General features: G+C 38.9%; 1 protein-coding gene across 2 annotated transcripts in view; it reads right to left on the reverse strand.

The window, feature by feature from the left end:
• Positions 1-20016, reverse strand: part of abcc8 (ATP-binding cassette, sub-family C (CFTR/MRP), member 8) — a 51373-nt gene that overhangs the window by 26635 nt on the left and 4722 nt on the right. For both annotated transcript variants that reach the window (XR_010165162.1, XM_063876509.1), the window contains exons 3-13: positions 19146-19287; positions 17804-17925; positions 14897-15063; positions 12637-12879; positions 9663-9851; positions 8435-8599; positions 8180-8335; positions 3992-4126; positions 2920-3082; positions 2194-2234; positions 1485-1630 (exon numbers count right to left, since the gene is read on the reverse strand). Coding sequence is in view for 1 of the 2 variants with exons in the window: in XM_063876509.1 (XP_063732579.1) it covers positions 1485-1630; positions 2194-2234; positions 2920-3082; positions 3992-4126; positions 8180-8335; positions 8435-8599; positions 9663-9851; positions 12637-12879; positions 14897-15063; positions 17804-17925; positions 19146-19287 (1669 nt within the window). In the remaining variant the exon portion in view is untranslated. The remainder of the gene's footprint in view (positions 1-1484; positions 1631-2193; positions 2235-2919; positions 3083-3991; positions 4127-8179; positions 8336-8434; positions 8600-9662; positions 9852-12636; positions 12880-14896; positions 15064-17803; positions 17926-19145; positions 19288-20016) is intronic.

Below are 20016 nucleotides of genomic sequence, written 5' to 3' on the forward strand. Positions count from 1 at the left end.
TTCTCCATTAATGTAGTCAGTCTAAAGTAGCGATAGGGTTGAGGCTGAACATAGTAATCAACACACTGAAATAGTAATCGGTATAATGCGCATTATCACGAGAGCATGACAACATGAGAATGAATCTTCCACAGGAATAATAAATAATGCTTCCAAAGAAATACATTTCAAGTTTCACAATGACTTTGCATTTAAATCGTTGCCTGAGTAGTCTATCTTTCCCTGTACAAAGAGACGTTTTCTCACGTTGAGATGTGAAGGTGAACTGAATTCAAGATGTGGGTTATTTTTGTTCCTGGTGTCTGACAAAGTGTGTCAGATCACTCAGTCTAAAAATAGAAATCTTGAATAATCACAGCGCTTCCACAATAAAGAAAGAAAAGACACTTTGGTTAAAATAAAGAGCATACACCACCTCAGTTGTATCAGCTGGCCACTTAAAGACCCTTATAGAGAATATGTGATGTCAGTTTCATCCTCCTCACTCATTACTTCCTGCCCTGTGATCAAGACTTATAGATGGGGATGATGGGATCTAAACTGACTCGTTTTCATTGCCTGTACAAGAAAAAAGTTCTGCTTCATTGACTTTGTGAGACAACCTTGGAAGACTGTCTTAATCCTTCAAGCAGTTTATGCAATTATACTTACATATTTTGTTAATTGACAGAGTTTGGAGGTTATACATTTAGCAGTGAGTTTGTTATTTACAGATCAGCCATAATAGAAAATTCTAATAAATTGTTGTCTCATCTTCCTGCCTAATTATATATGGAAATTGAATTCATATATTCTTTTCAGATTAAATATTTCTTGTAGCTCAGGGAAACAATTTGTATGTTTTTCTCCTTCAATCTTGAAGTTAAGATGACCCCACGGCACAGCATGTTGTATTTTTCCTTTTTCTGTTGTGGCGTTTCCCGGACCTTTAAGAGTGGTAAAGGTTAACCTTGGCAAATAAAGTCTGCTGTACACTGAATACTTTTCAGTGCGTAACTGCACTCTTTCCTGCAGAAAAATATCTGTAGTATAAGAAGTGATCTTACTTATTACTCAGTATAATAAGAAAGCACACATGGGGAGTTCCATCAGTATCTCTGCAGCAGCCTAATTACAACATGTCTTGACTGCCAAACTAATTAAGAGCTAAATGCTAAATGCAACACGCAGACTATTCAAGAGTACTAGAACAACAGTGAGAGGAAGCACTCTGTTACATAAGAAAGCCTGATCCAATAATGCATCTGATCCATCTAATGGAGAACTGATCAAGTGTTTGCATTTAATCATGATGCTTTTCACTCCTCCTGAGTGTTTCTGTTAGCATCTCCTTCCGCAGCACACTTGTCAGATATTACCTAACCAATAAACATTCAAAAACAAACCAGTGTTTTCTAGCTTTGTATTCAGATTATGATTCTGTACTCAAAAAAATCAGCATGAAGATGAATCTGATGTTGCACAAATATATTTAGGTTTCTCACCTCACAAGAGCCTTGACGGTGGAGCGCACCACGCTAGAGAGCAGGAAGAGGGGCGTGACCAGGATATGAAAGAGGGACAGAGAGGCAAAGGCCACAGCTGGGGACAGATCAGCGTCATCAGAGAGGTGAACATGAACCACAAAGGTCTGCAGGATGAGAGGAAGGGCAGAAAGGCTGAGGTTAGTCTCGACAGCATGGATTAATATCCTTAAACCTGTGAACTGTTAGCAACTCAAGACCTGTTCAAGGTGAAACCCAATGGAGGAGAATCAGAAGTTCTTAGTCTGTCTGTCAGCAAGATACTGATGAACTTCAGGTGTCCTTTGTTAGAGTCAGATAAAACAAAATCAAAGAGGAATCACTTGTCTACATCTGTCATTTATAATAATCCGTCTCCTTTCTGTGTGTCTGACTTTTCTATTTCATCACCTCTCACGTCTAAAATCATGAAGGACTTCTATAAATACAGTCAGGATTTAGTGAGTTGCTGTCAGAGTCTCCGCTGTGGAACTGTAAAATGTCACAGGACACTGAACCTGTCTCTGTTCCGTCCTTCACACCCGAGGGAAGTCAGAAGGAAGTTATCTGATCAGTAGTTATTGTGTCTGTTCATGACTGGAAACAAATATAAGCAAACTAATCATAAATATATCCGTTTGGATAAGTTATTTATGCATGAATTAATTGTAGAACTAGAATTTTAACTCACCGTCAGGACAGCTGCGATGGGAATAGCTGCATTCATGAAAACTGAAAGCAAAGAAGAAACAGAGAGAAGGAGGCTTGTTTAAACTCAGTGAAAACAAACAATGTTATATCTTATAACTTCACAAATGTGGTCAAAGTGTGCATTTAAACTGGATGATAGTTGCTGATGTATGAGATGAGATCAATTAACATGCTTTTAATTCCATAAACCTATTTAAGCAGACTAAACATACATGGGTTGGTGGGACCAGCAGTTTCATCGTGCATACTAAGAAATATTTCCCTTTATCTCTGTGTATTTTATTATGGATGTTACGACAAGACAGCGTTGTTACTGCAGTGAACATGTAGTGACAGCAAGTGCTAGTGGTGGATCAATCATGTTTTTTATTACTGGCAGGAAATCGTTTTTTGTTATTCCTCTCTCTTGTCAGGGAAAAATTATGTTACTTCATTCCTCTTAAATCGGCAATTATTATTTTACTGAGCCATGCAAACTGCAGCCGCAGTTCACCCCTGTAGAAGAAAAGGAGCAACCTGTAACAAAAGACTGAGTGACCAAATTGTGCGGTAATTAAAATGGGAAAGTAAAGTAAGTTCAAAAGTTCCTTGTTAGCCGCGCCAGAAACATTAGTTACCTTGTCACGTTTTAATTTTTTTATTACTTAAGTAGCTCAAATGTGAGAGTGCAAGGATCAGTGTGTGCAGGGGACACAAAGCGCCTTACTGGATATGGATGTGTAAAGTGCGAAGGCCTTCAGGCTGGTGAGCTCTTTGCCCCTGGTCCCCTCCACACTGTCACAGAAGATGTGTTCCCAGGCATACAGCTTCAGCAGCTTGATGCCCCGCAGCAGCTCATTGGTCTTCTTTAGACGTTCACTGGAGTATTCCTGCAAGTGGAAAAGGGAGCCTTTGATTAAACAACAGTAATCCATCACATCAAAAAGAGGTGCAGCCAGAGGGTTAACGAGCGTAATCACATCGTACTTCAAGTTTTCAATTTCCAATGCAAACATCAAAGTCATTGAAGCATTGTTTTATCCCTGGTATGGAAAAGATTGATTTATCCTGCTTTAAAATCCTTCTCTGCAATATCAAGGACTGAAGGTATATTATCATATCCTACTTGACTTAAAGCAGCTTTGTAGCAGTGGACAGCAGCAGAAAGGCTTGAGGCAAGATCAGAACACATCCTTTGTTAATACTGACATACACTGTTCTCAAAGTTCTGTGTGATCTTTTTGAAACAGACGCAGCTTAGTGTTTGCATTTCATATTGAACATGAGATTAGATAGTTGATAACCAGGCACCCACAAGCCACTACTCTCCTTGTAATACTGGATTAATAGTTTTCTATAACTTTTTTGATTCCAAAAGATTATAATCAAACAAACACAATACAATAATTATTGTAGAACCAATAGACATGTCCCTCCTAACAAAAGTATGAACTTCATGGTGGTACTAAAAGAAAAATCAGGAAATGATAAAAGTAATATCATCCTCTGGGGCTCATGAATGTCTGTACTAGAGCAATGTGCCTCTTCAACCAGCAGATATTGACATATTTTACAGGGAAATAAAACGGTGGGTGAATAGAGTCAGCAGGCTTCGTCCTCTCGGCGTCATGATTGTCTGTACTTTGTTGATCGTAGCAATCCATTAAAAATATTGACATATTTCATCTTGACCAAAGTGGTACACCAACAGATTAACCTTTTAGAGCCTCTAATATGTCTAAAAATAAAGTCTCAAACAATACTGCATCTCTGTAAAAGACACAATAAGAGATACCCACCAGGGTGCTCTTCTGAGTTTGGGAAAGCTTGGTTGCCACAAAGTATTGTACAGGAGCTAACACAGCGATGACGGTCGCTCCGATCAAGGCACTGATTCCCAAGAGGTAGTAGAGCAGGATCACTCCCACAATAATCTGAGAGGAAACACAGAGAGAGAGAGAGAGAGAGAGAGAGAGAGAGAGAGAGAGAGAGAGAGAGAGAGAGAGAGAGAGAAAGAGAGAAAAACTGTGTAACCTTGTGTAGAATAAAATGAGCAGTACAACATTTCCAAAGAGGCTATCTACAGTTACACAAGGCTCCCGACAGACTGAAAGACCCAATTACTACAGTGCATTGCTTTGTGAGGAGCAGTGACCTTGACCAAAGGACATGAGCATTGAGGCAATAATTCAGTTGGTATTTACCTGCTGTGACAAAGCTTAAACCCTTTTTAATACCTGTGAACAGAGAATAACAAAAGCCTTCCACACAAACATAATTTCTTAAAAGGGTGTATACATTTGCTTACAAGTGAGGTACCATGCAAAGCAACACAGCTTCCAAATACACGACTCCAACATCGGTCAGTAACTTGAAGAATGAATTAGGAACGATCAAACTCAAATATTAATGAATGCTTTTTGCATCCTCTGCATATAAGTAGTCTCTCCCTCCTAGTTTACAACAGAGTTGAGTCATTTTTCTCCGTCCTTGGCCCCTTATCAGCCACCCATTGTCTTTGGCATCACGCTGAACATATGCCTGGTTCAGAAATCCCCAGGACACACAGAACCAGATGGTGATGGATGTGACATTTCACACTTTCACACAGCCTCACTTTTATCTGTCACAGGATAATATGTGCCACTGGGGACGAGGAGGGTGATGGGCAGAAAAACATCGGGGTGTGATTAGAGATTCTCTGTAATAGCTCTATAAAATCTGACACCTTTTTTTTTTTACAGTGGCTGCCTCTTAGGAGTGCGTGTTATGTTACCATGGGACTTTGCATTGCAATGTACAGCTTTGGAGCCATCAACCCCCACGCAGTCCCTGTCAGTATGGGTTGCAAAAAGCTTCACACTAAATACAGTAACATACCTCCTAATGACTTCCTGACTGCAATTTACTCAATAACTACTGTACTCTGCTGCAGATCTTTTGAGAAGTTGTCCCTGAGGAAAATGTACCCAATATATAACTGGTTAAAGAGGTTACAGCAATGCTAGCAGCTATATTTAGGAAGAATGGCACTTTCAGTTAAATGTTAGCAGTGCTAGCAAGCTCACAGTAACAATGCTAACAAGCTAAATATTTGCAGATATAATGCTGATGTGCATCATCTTAGTTTAGCATGTTAGCATACTGACATTTCCGTAATTACAACAAAACGCAGAGTACATCTGAAGCTGCAGGAAATGTCATTACATTTGCAGGTATTTGGTTGAAAATCAAAACAGTTGGTTATGATGGTGCCAAAAAGTCATTGCCAATCTGTCTTTTTAGATATTTGACAAGATAATCAAATTATTTGAGCTACCAGTGATGCTTTATAATATCAAGGTGATCACCTGAGCCATTACAGTTCATCCTGAGGGGAACAAGAATATCTTTACTAAATATCCTGTTAAACTTATAGCTGAAGTATTTCAGTAGTTGGGGAACCAACAGGAACAGATTTTGAATCACTAGAGCCATTTTCTAGCTTGGCTAAATACAGGATAGCAATAACAATCTTAATAGCTATCACTTTTCAAGTTGTTTGTTACTGAAAAGCTATTCCAAAAAGCATGTTTAAACCCTGTATATATCATATTTTTCTCCAGCAACTTCCGATTCATCTGATCATTAAAGCGTGACAGACTTTGGAAATTGGACACAATTAACACAACACATGAGCTAAATAAGCCGGCAGCTCACATCTACCGAGCCTTTGATACACAAAATATCTTTTTCACAGCAAAAATGTTGGCTTGTCATGGCAGGAAAAGCACAGATGGAACAGATCATTTAAAGAAACAACAGCATTTGGTGAGCATGTTCCCAGATCCTGGTAATGTGCAGACTGGCTCAATGACAAGGCTCACTGCGACACTGAGACATGAAAGGTGTTTACTTGTGCTTCTTCTATGATAAATCATAATATCTACTGTGCAAAATCTAAAACAAGGTATTTACTGATTTCACTAATACAGAACAGTTGCTTTTATAGATTAAAATCAGCAAGTCACATAAATGACAATGGCACCTGCTTATGCCTTTCGTATTATTTTTCACTGGGGACGTTTGAAATGAAAAATGGATAAAGGCTGAATTCCATTTAGCTGCTTCAGTTTCCTGGCATTAGTAGAATTGCCTGACATCTCTGAGATCAATTGCATACTACCAAAGCCCATCATGGCAGAAGGCAGTAAGAATAGAGCACATTGGATTTATTCACAGTTTGGGGCCGACAGGCAGGTACAGATGGAGAATACTAATGCAACTTAATGTTATACTGCTACTGAGGGGAAGAGTTCGCAGTCAGTTTATTGCCTAAGGTGTTTGTTGATAAATGAAACATTCTTATATTTATGCTGACAGTTTCAGTTGCCCAGATGAGCAAGTACCATAAAAGTGTTTATTATCTAGGCATTAAAATAGACAGCTAATGGGATATATTGTTTTGGAAATACCTAAATTGACACAGATTTGAAGTGAACATTGAAATGTAACAAAAGAAAGAAGCAGACTTCACAAACCGTAAGAAACCATAGCTAACCAGAGACGTGTCAAATTGGATGTTTTCCAAGCTGATGGTGGTGACACCTCTACAGTATATAACCATATATACATATACAAATACATAAACATAGTAGAAATATACAGTATATACTGTATGTATATATATATATATATATATATTATATATATATATACAGTATATATATATATATACATATACTGTATATTTTGACTTTCACCTGTCTTCATAAATCATTGAAATGGAGATAGTTCATCAGGCAAACTAAAATGTCCATAAGTATTGATGTCAGTAGGATTAATGAATCTGTATTTGTATTCTTTATTAACAAATACTATGCAAGTTGTGTTTCAGGGCCCAGGATTATTCCTTGTGTATCGTTTTTGACATCTTACTGGTATTCTGAAATAATAAACCGTTTTAAGGTTTTTGGTGGAAGGGAGAACCAAGTCTCTGCAGACTCAGTGCTTCTTGCTACAAAGAGATAAGAGGATAATATCTCCAAACCCAGCATGTGCTGCCAACATAAGCCAGAAGAAATGTCAGACAAAACAGAAGAGAATCAATGTTATATTACTTCAATAAAGAATGAGAACACTCGATTTTGATAGACTTTTTCATTTTGCAGCGAGCGAAACCATTGTACGAGTGCTAAAATAATAACTGATCAGTGTTCTTTGACATGTCATCTTTTTCGCTCTTCAACCACAGCTTTTGTTGTCTTTCTGAGTTGTGAAAGCTTTTTCTGCTTGCCTACAGCTTTGATTGCTATGCACCTCCACCGGCATAGCACTGTGTATGTAAAAACATGGACAATATGCTGCAGCTGCATGTTATATAGGGGGGAAACAGTAGTACATCCCACAGGTTTCCAAGGACACTGGATTTCCTTGAGAAACTAACTGACTTTGCTCAAAGAGTATTTTCCTGATCGGTTCCGACTTTGATTTCTCCTGAGGACAATATTGATTATACAGAACTTGGTGTCACAAATTCCAAAACCCACCTATAAGAAAACTGTGCAAAGCCTGAAGGTCACAGGCATGCAATCTTTTCTAAATCTCACAGCGGCTGTAACACCTGGCTTTTATTCCCAGCCTTCATATCTCTATACACAATCATTTATTTCCCACAAGATTGTTAAGCAAGCTTTGCCCTATACTAAAAGCCTTATGAGAACAGACGATATGCAGAGCTCATTTTCAATAACAAACATTTTGAACAATTAAAGGTACAAACAAATTTAGTGTAGCAAACACCTTTGAAGATTTTAACACAGAGCAAAAAAGTGCAAGAGCAATGCAAAAACAGCTTAATGGAGAAAATGATTCAAACTGAGCTAACGTAATATATGGCGAGTGATTTATAACGCACACAAAGCTGATACATGCCTAATCAAACACAGAAAACACATAGGAGGTTCAAAAAGCCATTTTTTAAAGCAGGAGACAAATATGTTTCTCACCTGCACAGGCATGGCCCACAGGTTAGGACAGAGGAAGAAGAACCACATGAGCTGGTTGGTATCTATGGCCACCAGGTTACAGATTTGAGCAACGGTTAATTCTCCCATGGACATGTTGGAGGTGCACAGACGCATGATCTTGTTGTAGATTTTTGTCTGGGGAAAGGACAACTACAATAAAAATGATGTGGACAAACAGTAGACGAGAATACTCTGTTTTGGGCAGTTATAAATTAAATGAAGAACTTCCTCTACCTGAATGGCCCCGCGTAGGTTGATGCCTGTTTCAATGGCCACATAGTAGGAGGCCTGGAGGAACGTCCTCTGCAGGAGCAGGGCGAAGAAGAGCAGCACAGCCAGCACATATGCATTCTCCAGAAACTCTTTGGAGGAAATGAAATAGATACCCAGCAAACTTGTCTGCAAGCACAGAGAGGAACGGGGAGGGGAAGATAGTGATATCGACCAGTTTATCATTGTTTGTCAGGAAGGGATTGCTGCAAGGTCAATCACATGTGCTGAACTCTGCAGGATTGTATTGACACTGTCAGTGATGACTTTCAACTAAAATAGTTCCTGTGCACTTCAGAAGTAAAGATGACAATTTAAAATGTCTAATTTTCTTTTCACAGTGGGCTAAAACATTGCACTCAAACTGAAATGAAGTGGAGCCCTCAGAGATATGTGTTGTGAGAGCTGGAAGTCAAATAAAAACATGGCTAAGTTACAAGAGACGGATAAAGTATCTCTTCCAAAGAAATTAATTAACCAGATAGATAGCATTCACTCAGGAGGGATTACAAATTATTAATTAGATATGTGCCTGATCTTCACATCCACCCATCCTTTAGCTGCTGTCTCTCTCCTCCCACTCCTAGTTTGACTCTCTCTTTAAGACCCCGAAAAACTATCCTGGAACCCTTGTTGGTTTAAATTGTGAGTATTTCAGAAACAGGCCTATTATCAGTATTTCTCCAAACTGACACGCTGTCTGGGGCATTTACCCTGAGTGCCTGGCAAGTCTTTTTTCCATTTTTCAATTACCGTTTTCAATTCCACTGGCTTGAATGGATGTGACTTTCATACAATAACAACAGGAATCATTTTTACAGAAAGATGTCTGTGGTTGTCTGATAAGGCAGTCCGCCCTAGTGTGGTATCTAAGAAACCGAGACAGCTTCAGCAGCAATAAGTCTCATTAATATTTGACAAGATATAAATTAGTACACCAATGGGTCAGGTGCACCTGAGAGGGAGAGGCATTATAAATATCTCATCAAATGTTCGTAGTGACCTTTAACAGGCAGGAGGAAGCCATGTAGTGAGTCTGCCATGTCTGCTGAAGCTGTGTTTGTCTGTTGCAAACTAAAACTTGAATGAGAAACAAATTCAGCAGCTTGTTTACAAAGTTATACAAGTTGTGTTGTGTTGTGTTGTGTTGTGCTACCCTATCATGAGCATGGCAGAGTAGTTGACCCCTCACCGGCGGCTGAATGGTGCGGTTGTCCTTGCTGATATGGTGCACGATGCCAGAGATGCAGAGAGGGCCGGCGAAGCCCAACAGGTCGGCCATGAAGCGAAATGTAATGCTGAGGATGAGAGGTCTGCCAAACGCTTTCCTCAAGGCCTGCCAGATCAACTTTGGACCCTGGATGGCTGAGCCCTGGGGCTTCTGAGGGAAGAGAAAATGGAAGTGGAATACGTTGAGGATAATTAACCACATTGGGCTCTTCTGTCATTTGCTGAAGGCAGCTATAGGCGGTGACTGAGTGACATACATCTACTTTCAAGGATTCTCAGAACTAAACTTACACATTAAATCCTTAACTCTCAGAACATTCACGTTGTTTCTTTGGTGCAATGTAGAAAGATGTTGGTGAAGCTATGAGTAATTGGGTTTGTTATTTCTCTTCCTGCACCAAACATTGAAGACAGCCATTTCTCTGTGGAGATATACTGGCAGTAAAACAAAAGGAAAAGAATCGTTTTGACAAAACAGGCTACTAACAGAGCAATAGCAAGTAATTTCTTGATCATAAAAGCTGAAATTATACTTTTGCCCTAGGTGTTGCTCCACCACTGCAACAGAAACCCGCAAAATGAGGTCAAGTTCGGGTCATCCATCCTCCCCACTACTGAGACTGCTACTTCACTGACTGGTTATTACTATAGATTCACAGTAGAGCTCAGACCACCTACTTTATCTGCTCTATAACTATAAGAAATGCTCATCAAAGAATATTCTAGGCAGACTGGAAGAGCTACTTATTGTAATTTATTTTCACTTATAATGTCAAAAGTGATATTACTTTAAAAAACAACACAACAGCTTGAGCGAGTCAGTTTGCAATGATGAGAGGAAAACATCTGGACTGTCGCAGTGCAGTAAACACTCCCACATCTTCACTGTGTGTGTGTGTGTGTGTGTGTGTGTGTGTGTGTGTGTGTGTGTGTGTGTGTGTGTGTGTGTGTGTGTGTGTGTGTGTGTGTGTGTGTGTGTGTGTGTGTGTGTGTGTTTGTGTGTGTGAGTGTGAGACTAGGTCATTTACAGAACTGTGAGAACAGACGTGACGGTTATCATGTGTATCTTTATTTCCATTTGAACTCATATGGAAAATGGGTCACTGTGCACGTCACATAAACAAACACGCACACACAAACACACACACAGACACATACACACACACACACACACGATTCCTTTCCACCTTGGGTTCAGACAAAAAGGAAGGAGGACATTTCATTTTCACACACACAAAGTGAAACTAGCTTCCCATGCAGTTCTTTCACCCCCGCAAGGGTCGGGATGTCATCACGTTCACAGTGGAATGGGAATGACCCGCCGCCTCCATGCTCCCCTTTAATCCACCCCCCACCCCACCACCACCTCTCCACTGGGATCTCTAAATCTCTCTCATCCTTGTTCCTGGCGGAAGTAAGTGGGGTTGCGTTCACACCGGACGCACATGCAGCAGTGATGAATCTCTGTGACCTTCATAACACTGGAAAACAGTGACCCTGTACAAGAGGCCCTTCACCTCCATCCCCTGACACGTGCTCCGAAAGAGAGACCGAAAGAGAGTCAAGAATCAAAGCTAAATAATATGTAATGAGAAAACTTCCCCAGTTTGGAATGATTTAATAAAACTGAAAGAACACTGTGTGGAAAAAGATAGAAGCTGTTTTGTCTGCCTCTCCGAAACATAATTACGCTATCCATGAATTCAAACAGCTGAATTGCAGATTCAGTATTTTTGCAAAAATAAGAGAAGAGACTAAAATATGTTAATATTTCATGCCCATACAGGAGGAGGCATTGTTTAATTTTAAAAGCAGCAGCTAATACATTTATCATGCATCAATAGATACATGCATGAAAGCTATGAGGATAAAGAGAACACATTTAAAATAATGTGTAGCACTGCATGGATTTTATCTAAAGGGACTGAGGTTTCATTTACTTTTCATTTCATTAAAGAACAAAAATGCTGTTGTCTTTGTATAGTAAAGCATCCATCCACCCATTGTCCATACCAGCTAAGAGTTGAAGGGGGTACGTTTCCCAGCATGCAATTGATGAGATTCAGAAGTATATTAAAGACAGTGTGATCATTTAAAGTGGACATTTTAACTAAGCTGCATGTCTTGTGTATGTGAAAAGAAAGCCTTAAAGGCCCAGGGACGTGATACAATCTCTCCACTCTTCTTCTCTGTGACGTCTGACGACAGTTTATTAGTCCCAGTTCAGCGCTGAGTCATCACAGGACAGAACTCAATGTCTTTTTAAACAGCTGCTACTTTGTAATTTCCCAGATCAGTTTGTGCACATTTCAGACTGACACAGAGACAGCAATCCAACATTACAAACACAAAATTACAGCTAAACTAATCAATAGAATCTAAATAAGGACAAGGTGGGCCATGAGGAGCTGCACTCAGAGCACAATTTCTTACGTAAATCTTTATATCCTTTGTTTGTTTGCGAATGGAAAATCCAAGTTGATCCCTTGATGATAATCACCACATTCAGCAGTTTGCTATCGTCAGACAGCGAAGAATACTTCACATGCAGACGTTTGCTTTGCTCTTTGTTTCTAAAATGCTTTTACGTTTTGTTTTGGACTAAAATCTAAAAGCCATAGAGAAAAACCCAAATATGAATACTCCCTTAATCCCGTTTTTTCCAACATATTGTTTTACTTTCTGTTGCAATATGTATTACAGCATGATACATCTACTACTATTTATTCAGCACCAATGACGCAACAAATAGCTTTTGATTTCAGTTGCAAAGCCTCAGATCTGACGTCAAAAAATTCAACGACATTTAGAAAGATCTTAAGGCAATCTTAAATTGGCTGCCTTTTCGCCCTGGTCATTGGGCTTAATAGATTACAGCACTACACAGCACCCTTTCTAAAAAGAAGAATCACGCACCATTCGGCCGGGGCACTCACCTTCTGGTCCTCGAAGGCCTTGCGTAGCTTTATGTAGTTGGTGAGAGCCCTCATGGCGATGGGCAGTTTGCCGATGACCTTGAGGTCGATGGGTCGTCTGTGAGCAGCTGTAATGAAGGTGTTCATCCACCAGTAAGTGGCTTTGGACAACAGGTTCACAAAGGGCTGCAGGAAACGAACACCTAGGTCCTGGAGGTCCTCGGGGGGCTTCACCTCTGTGGGGTCAGCGTAACACATGTAGCGCTGTGAGAAATGAAAAGGAAGGAAAGAAAGACAAGTTTGACTGTTAGACTCACTGTGTCCTATGCAGGAAACTGCAACATGGGTAAGATGTGGCCGCTGATTAGACCGTCTGTAGGAGCCAAATGCTTGTTTGCCATTGCTTATTATTTCTATGATTGTCTTCATTTCCGTTTACACCATGTTTAATTCTTATTGGTTATCACTTCCGGCAATTATTGCTATACCTGTTGGATGCCGATTTTGTGTATGACAAAGAGGAGAGGGGGAATTGCTCCGACACTTTCTGTTGACCGTGTGGTCCATACTTGATTTTGTGTCTTCAGTAAACAACATGAACACCAACTACGAGTCTTTTTATGGAACGTGTCACAGCGGAGAGCAAGTTTTAGCCTCTCAGCGGCATAACTCCTAGGGAGTTTTGCCGCTACACCTTCAATCAAATATAACATTAGCTCCTCACTGGCATGAGGAATTAATCATTACAATTATCTCTGTTCTGCATATAGAAGCTGCAACATAAACCACATGATGGCTCAACACACACACTTTTTAGTGGGATTAATTATACCGCTGAAATAAATAAAAGTCTCTATTACGGACAGGTTGTCTGATGTCACTATGGCAATTGCCAAATCTTGGCAAACCTTTTTATATGTTGTTCTTTTATAACAATTAGGCTAAACAGAATAGAAGACACGGAGAATAATAGATGTGGTGCACACAACAGAGCTGATGCATGTTTTTGAGCCTTATGGTAGATACAGTATTGTATGTCAGCGACCTTTTAGCACTGAATACGTCCAGTTATTATTTATAAACATTTATTTCATTATACCAAAGGTTCCACGATATTCTGTTAACATGGTTGTGTTTGAATTGGTTTAAGATCAATAATAATAATGTTTTTACAGAATTCCGTTTTGTAGTGTATGAATAAATCAGATTTTGGGGATTAGCAATATTAAGGGATTGAAGACTAAATTCAAGATTGGATTATTGATCATTCTATCAATTAATTCACAAAGAAAAAACTTTGATTATTTAAAACATTTAATTCATACAAAAAGAGATTGTTTAAAATTACCGAAAAAGCTATGGTGCAGGGCATGATGAGAGAATCTCTTCCTCTGCTGTTCACCCAGAGGAGTGAGATTCAATAACCGCGGTGTGCTCAGTGCAGAGGTTAACAGAGTCAAACACATTCAAAATTGTCCAGGGGAAAAAGTGTACACGAGTCTGACATTTTTCTCACTGGTGTTCAGAAAGGGTTGGATGACAGAAAATGTCTAATGAAAAGGTAAGACCACGATCTGTGTGTTGTGAAATCAATAAAATACAAACAGAAACATCACAAGAAACACCTTTAGTAGCCGTTGCTCTCAAAATCAGTTTTATAGATATTGCTGATCACATTCCAGACACTGGCACACTTTTAAACAGTGTACGAGCCAGATGGCAATCTGAGGCTGTTATTGTTAGTTTCATAAAGGGATCTGGCCTTCATGCTTTAAAATAAATTATTTTTTCAGATTCTGTCCTTCCTTTTCAGATGGGCTTTATTTTCTTGCCTTCTTTGAAAAATGTATGTTTTCAAAGCAATGCTCAAAGCATGTTGGGCTGTCGGAAAATAGCTCGGAAATCAGATGTATTGCCATATATTTAGGTACAGTAACTCATGTCTCCTTCACTTTTAGTTGCACCATTTATTCATTCATAACTGTCCAAACAACATTGGTGAAAATTTAAATGTAGCAGCATTGCATCTAACAAAGGTTTATCTCATCCTGGGAAGCTATACTGATCACTGGCTATTGAAGACATTAGAATGTCCGATTAAAAAGAAAGTTGAATGAAGCTTTCATTCAGGACACATTCACACACACACACACACACACACACACACACACACACACACACACACACACACACACACACACACACACACACACACACACACACACACACACACACACACACACACACACACACACACACACACACACACACACACACTCACCCTTCCAAGGATGACATTGACCTCCACAGCTAATAGGAGTCCATACAGCAGCATTAGCAGTCCGGTGATACAGTAGCGTAGCTGCCTGGGGCCGATGCCATGCTCGGTGTACTTGGCAAACTTGATGATCTTCATGATGAAAGCCAGCACCCAGTAGATCAGCAGGGCTGAGGAGAATTAGCAGGGATCAAAGCAGGAAAGCACATGACTGGACGAGCCAAAAACATAAATAAATCAACTGCAGGTGGGTAAATCATGTCTTATCAGTTTGTTTGAAACTGGATTTGAGTTATATATTTGACACACTTGTTAAAATCTGTGTGTTACTTTTCATAAATTATATATAGACATGGTTCAATTGATGTTTTTTGAGTGATGTTTTCTGTGTAAGCATCATTTCAGTTCTTGTTTTTGTCTTTTGGGATGGGTCTGCTTTCCGTCCCCATAGTCAGAACTAAACATTTAGAAGCAGCGTTTAGTTATTATGCTTCAAATATCTGGAATAAACTCCCAGAAACCTGAAGGTCTGCTGCAACTCTTACTACTTTTAAATCCAGGCTGAAGACTTTTCTTTTTGCCGCTGCTTTTAACTGAACTATTCATATATTACACTGGACTGTAACTCTTATTCATGTATTTTATGCCTGTGTTATTTTATTCTCTCTACTTTTTAATAATGTTGTTAAAGGCCATCTTATAATGTGTTTTCCCTATGCTATATCATAATGCTCCTAATGTTTTTCATTTTTTAATTGCCTTGGGTTGAAAGGTGTTATAAATTATACAAACTTGCCTTTTATCTGAGCAATGTGTCCAATTTTAAGGCAATCGCATTTAATCCACTAAAGAGCAAGTAATATAATATTCTTTATTACAAGACATACCCAAACAATAGTGGCAGCGTGTCAGTCAGTGGCAGCAATCAATGAGTTGCGATGTTGAAGTTTCATTTCTGTTTGTGTAATAATATAACACAGGGTTTATCTATGATAAGAAACCTTAAAAGCCAAAGGCGGCCCAGCAACGAGATGATGAGAGTAGCGATGAGAGCAGCGAATAAAACCACAAAAGCTGAACACAGAAGAGTTAATGATACGTGTCGAGGGCAAGTCTTAGAGCAGCACTGCAGGGATCATTACAGAAGCAAACACGGGACAAAAAGTAACAGACAAAGGTATATGCATGTGAAATCTGAACCAAGACACAGTATGTCCTAATTAACCTAACCATTGCTATGGGGATACTTCATAAAAGTGTATTAATTTTTACTCGTCATAACGGATAGTGAGGAATTAATTATTGTAAAAAAGCACAGAAACCTTTCACCTAAAACAAATCATCCTAATAAAGAGGGATAATTAATATCCGCCCAGAGCAGTGCTATTACAATGGATATTTTTTTTCTTCAAATATTATCGACCCTAGCTGAATGTTATGAACTACTTATCTGTAAATGGTTGCACTGACTCAGATTATAATTGTGAAGAGATATGTAATTTCAAGTAATTTTCTGTTGTTAACTCTGAGGTGAAAGAAGTGCCTAAAGTCAATTTCATAGTCAAGACATTCTCACTCCCAAGTCATCCCTTTTAGTACGAGCGCTAAGTCAGGGCCATCCGCAGTCACTTTTTGACGCATTGGGTACAATATTGGCATTTGTTTTCAAAGTGCAGAGTGTAAAGGAAACTTCTGGAGCAAGGACTCGAAACACAATGAGAACAAAGGAGAGCTCGAACTTGATGGCGAACACTGAAGGTTTATTTGAAGTTATGGACGGAGAATTGACAAAGACATTTGCTGCAGCAACAAAGTCACTCAGCTCCTGCCTAACCAATTCTAAAGATCTCTGGCAAAGCCCAAATATTTATATAGTTCTAGAAAAAACTATTCTCAAATTGCCATCGAGGTTGCATGCCCGAACGCTGACGACGGAGACACTGGCTCCCCGAGGTTGCGTGCCTGAACGTTGACTATAGGAGTAGAGTGATAAACTGGGTAAAAGCAATAACCGGAGGCTCGCAGAATCAGTGATATCTTTTAAATCTTAAAACTCACCTTTTTATTAAAGCTTTTAACTAATGATGACACCACTTTGTTTTACTCGACATGCTCTATTTGTTTTACTTTCTTGTTTCTATTACTGTTGCTATTGTTGAAAAGCTGTATATTTTATTGGGTGGCTTGGGGGATTTTGACCAAATGCTTTGTTGCTGCTGGACGGCCTATTTTTAATCCATGTTAAATATTTTCCTCAACACTGAGTAGTCCAACGTTGCATTATTTAAGTGACGTAAATTAAAGACATTATGTAAGTTGAGTGTGTTGCGTTACTCCTGGGTTAGGTTTAGGCAACAACTACTGTAGGTTTGGGTTCAAATAAATATGTTTTAAATTAAAGTTATTTACTATTCATTTTTTATTTTTTGTCTCATTGTTTTATGTCCTATGTTACGTTGCATTGTTGGAGGAGCTTGGGACTTAAGATTTTAATTGCTGTTTCTACACTGTAGCTACTGTGCATATGACAATAAAGCCTTTGAATCTTGTATCTTTTGAAAAATGTATGCAAGTATACTAAATGTAAGTAATTGACAGTTTTATGCAAAAATTACATTTGAGGCAACGTAGAGTGTCATAGGTCACCAAGCTGCTGTATTTGACAAGCCGGAAGTGAATTAGCACTTTTTTATTTAAAAGTTGGATTGAGTCAAAAAGCCTTGATCCCTCACACACAAATAATAGATTTTTTACTCAGGGCTTTTGTTTGAAACCCTAGCTTTGGTTCAGAGCTAACTTAACACCAAGAGCAAAAGACAAGATATGAGTAAAAGGGGGAGCAAAGCATAACAATAAAACAACATGTAATGAATACTAAACAAAGGATAGTTGAATTAAAAAATACTGTACCTAATAGTAGTTTGGGGAAGTTGGAGGTCTCGATGTTATGGTAGTAGATAATAGAGGTGATGCCAGCCATGAAGGCCAGAGCTGCAGGCATGTACAGATGAAGATGGAGGGATTGGCTGAATCTGCAAATGAAAATCAGATAGTCAAAGACAATCTTAGCATTAGTACAAGATGACTGACACAAATGTGAAGGGCTCTTCAGCACAGCATTGAAGTCAGTGTGAATAGCCCGATGAAGAGGCAGACACTTGTCTCCAGTCTGCAGAAATGGTTGAAATTAGTAGGTAAGTTCTTACTTGACCTTGTTTGAAAAAGACTCATTATGTTAGGAAAAAACAGTATGCAGAAAGAAAGAAAAATGATCACAGGTAATGAATAACAACACAGTGGTTTACAGAGAAAGAGCCATGCGTGTCCCAGTGCATCAACTTCAAAAGACATTTACTCAGTCAAAACATTATTAATATGTGGCTGATTATAAAAATATAATATAATAAGATTGGACATATTAGAAATACAGACACAACGTTTAATTGGCACATGCTTTATGGCTGAATTTAGAAAAGCACCTTAAATTAGTCAAAATTGGATATTGCTAATTAGCTTGAATTAGCAATACCACCCACTGATTTGTGCAGTATATTAACACAGGTTGTTGTTCATTTTGGTAGTCATTTTATCATTTAAGACACGAGTCATCAGGGTTAGCTTCAGCCCTAGGCTACAACACTGTAACATAATAGTGGGGCTATCTTCAACAACAATTGCAACACAAACGTTTCAGAGAAAGTGCATTTCACTATCGCTAGACTAGTTATCTTTGGATTAAATATAAGATAAAATAGAACCAGGTGACTAATTATCACAAACAAGTACAGTAGCAGATATCCATTTATTAAAGAATATGGTTGGAAAACCGCTGTATACATATTTTATATTCTATATATCAAAAAAGCTTCTCTAGTGAATCAATATTGAGTAATTGTTGTTACCAGATGAAGCTGATAAATAATAGGCCTAAAAAGTTAATCGCATTCACCTGTCATTTCAGGTGTATAAAATAGTCTTTGATTAATTATCCTCATGAGTCAGCTATACTCTGTCACACACCAGCACAATGCAGTTTGATTCATTATCTGAATGTCGGTTGTGTCTGTTTATCAAACATACACCACAAGTTAATATAAAGAGTAAAACTGAAGAAATTAAGAAATACAAATTGGAATAGCCTAATGCTAATATATACTAAATATTATAGAGTCACAAATCATCAGTGTCAGGAAATCAAGACAAAAACATCAGTTACACTTGTAGGTTAGATTATTCAGTGTGTCGAACATACCCATCAGACACAATGCCCTCTGCAACCTCACAGACAAGGATAAAAAGCAGGACAAAGGTGAGGAGCCAGCGCAGGTTGTGACCCGGAAAGTGGAGCCAGGTGCTGTGGTGGATGTGGACCTTTGAACTCTGGCTGCCCCAGCCTAAAGAATGAGACAGGAAAGGAAAGTTTTAATTAACGCATCAAGGGTTTGTCACTTTAGAGAACATAAACAACAGTAATATAAAAGAGGGACTGGTATTCATGTATTCATGTTCAGGCAGAAAGTTTAAAGATGGATTGAAATAACATGTAGTTTATTTTTTTCTTGAGACAAATCCCTTTGAGTAGCCAGGAATTAACACTCAAGATATAACCCTGTCAACAGTTTTAACCTAGTGCTTTTTATTCCCAGTGCAACCTTACATTTCAGGAGCTACACTATGACAGAGTGCTCTGAAGGACTATAATTGAAGACTAAAAGGATGGGTCTGCTGGGGGAAATGGCAGCCATTACCTTTTCCAAGCTCACGAAACTTGGGTTATTTTCACGTTCATTACATTACCGTTTGGCAGGTACAACATTGAGAGTGGCCAGATTAAACCGCCAAGTCTATTATTTTAGGTCTTATTGTGTCTACAGCTTGTCCTTTCACTTCCCCTAGATGTTAAAATCTTTATTATAACAATGACATGGTCATCAAAGTGCAATTTATGTAATATTGCGAGTCACGGCAGTCATAAAACACATCTCTGGTGACAACATTATGTTAATGACTCCTCTGTCGTTTGCACCTTAGCTGTTGGACACTTCATCTCTCTGAGAAGTGTTGGCACCACATGCTGGCAATCGCTCCTACACATACACAGACACACACTATAACTCACACTG

The sequence above is a fragment of the Eleginops maclovinus genome, chromosome 2, assembly GCF_036324505.1.
Source record: "Eleginops maclovinus isolate JMC-PN-2008 ecotype Puerto Natales chromosome 2, JC_Emac_rtc_rv5, whole genome shotgun sequence".
In the NCBI taxonomy this organism is placed as follows: Eukaryota; Metazoa; Chordata; class Actinopteri; order Perciformes; family Eleginopidae; genus Eleginops; species Eleginops maclovinus.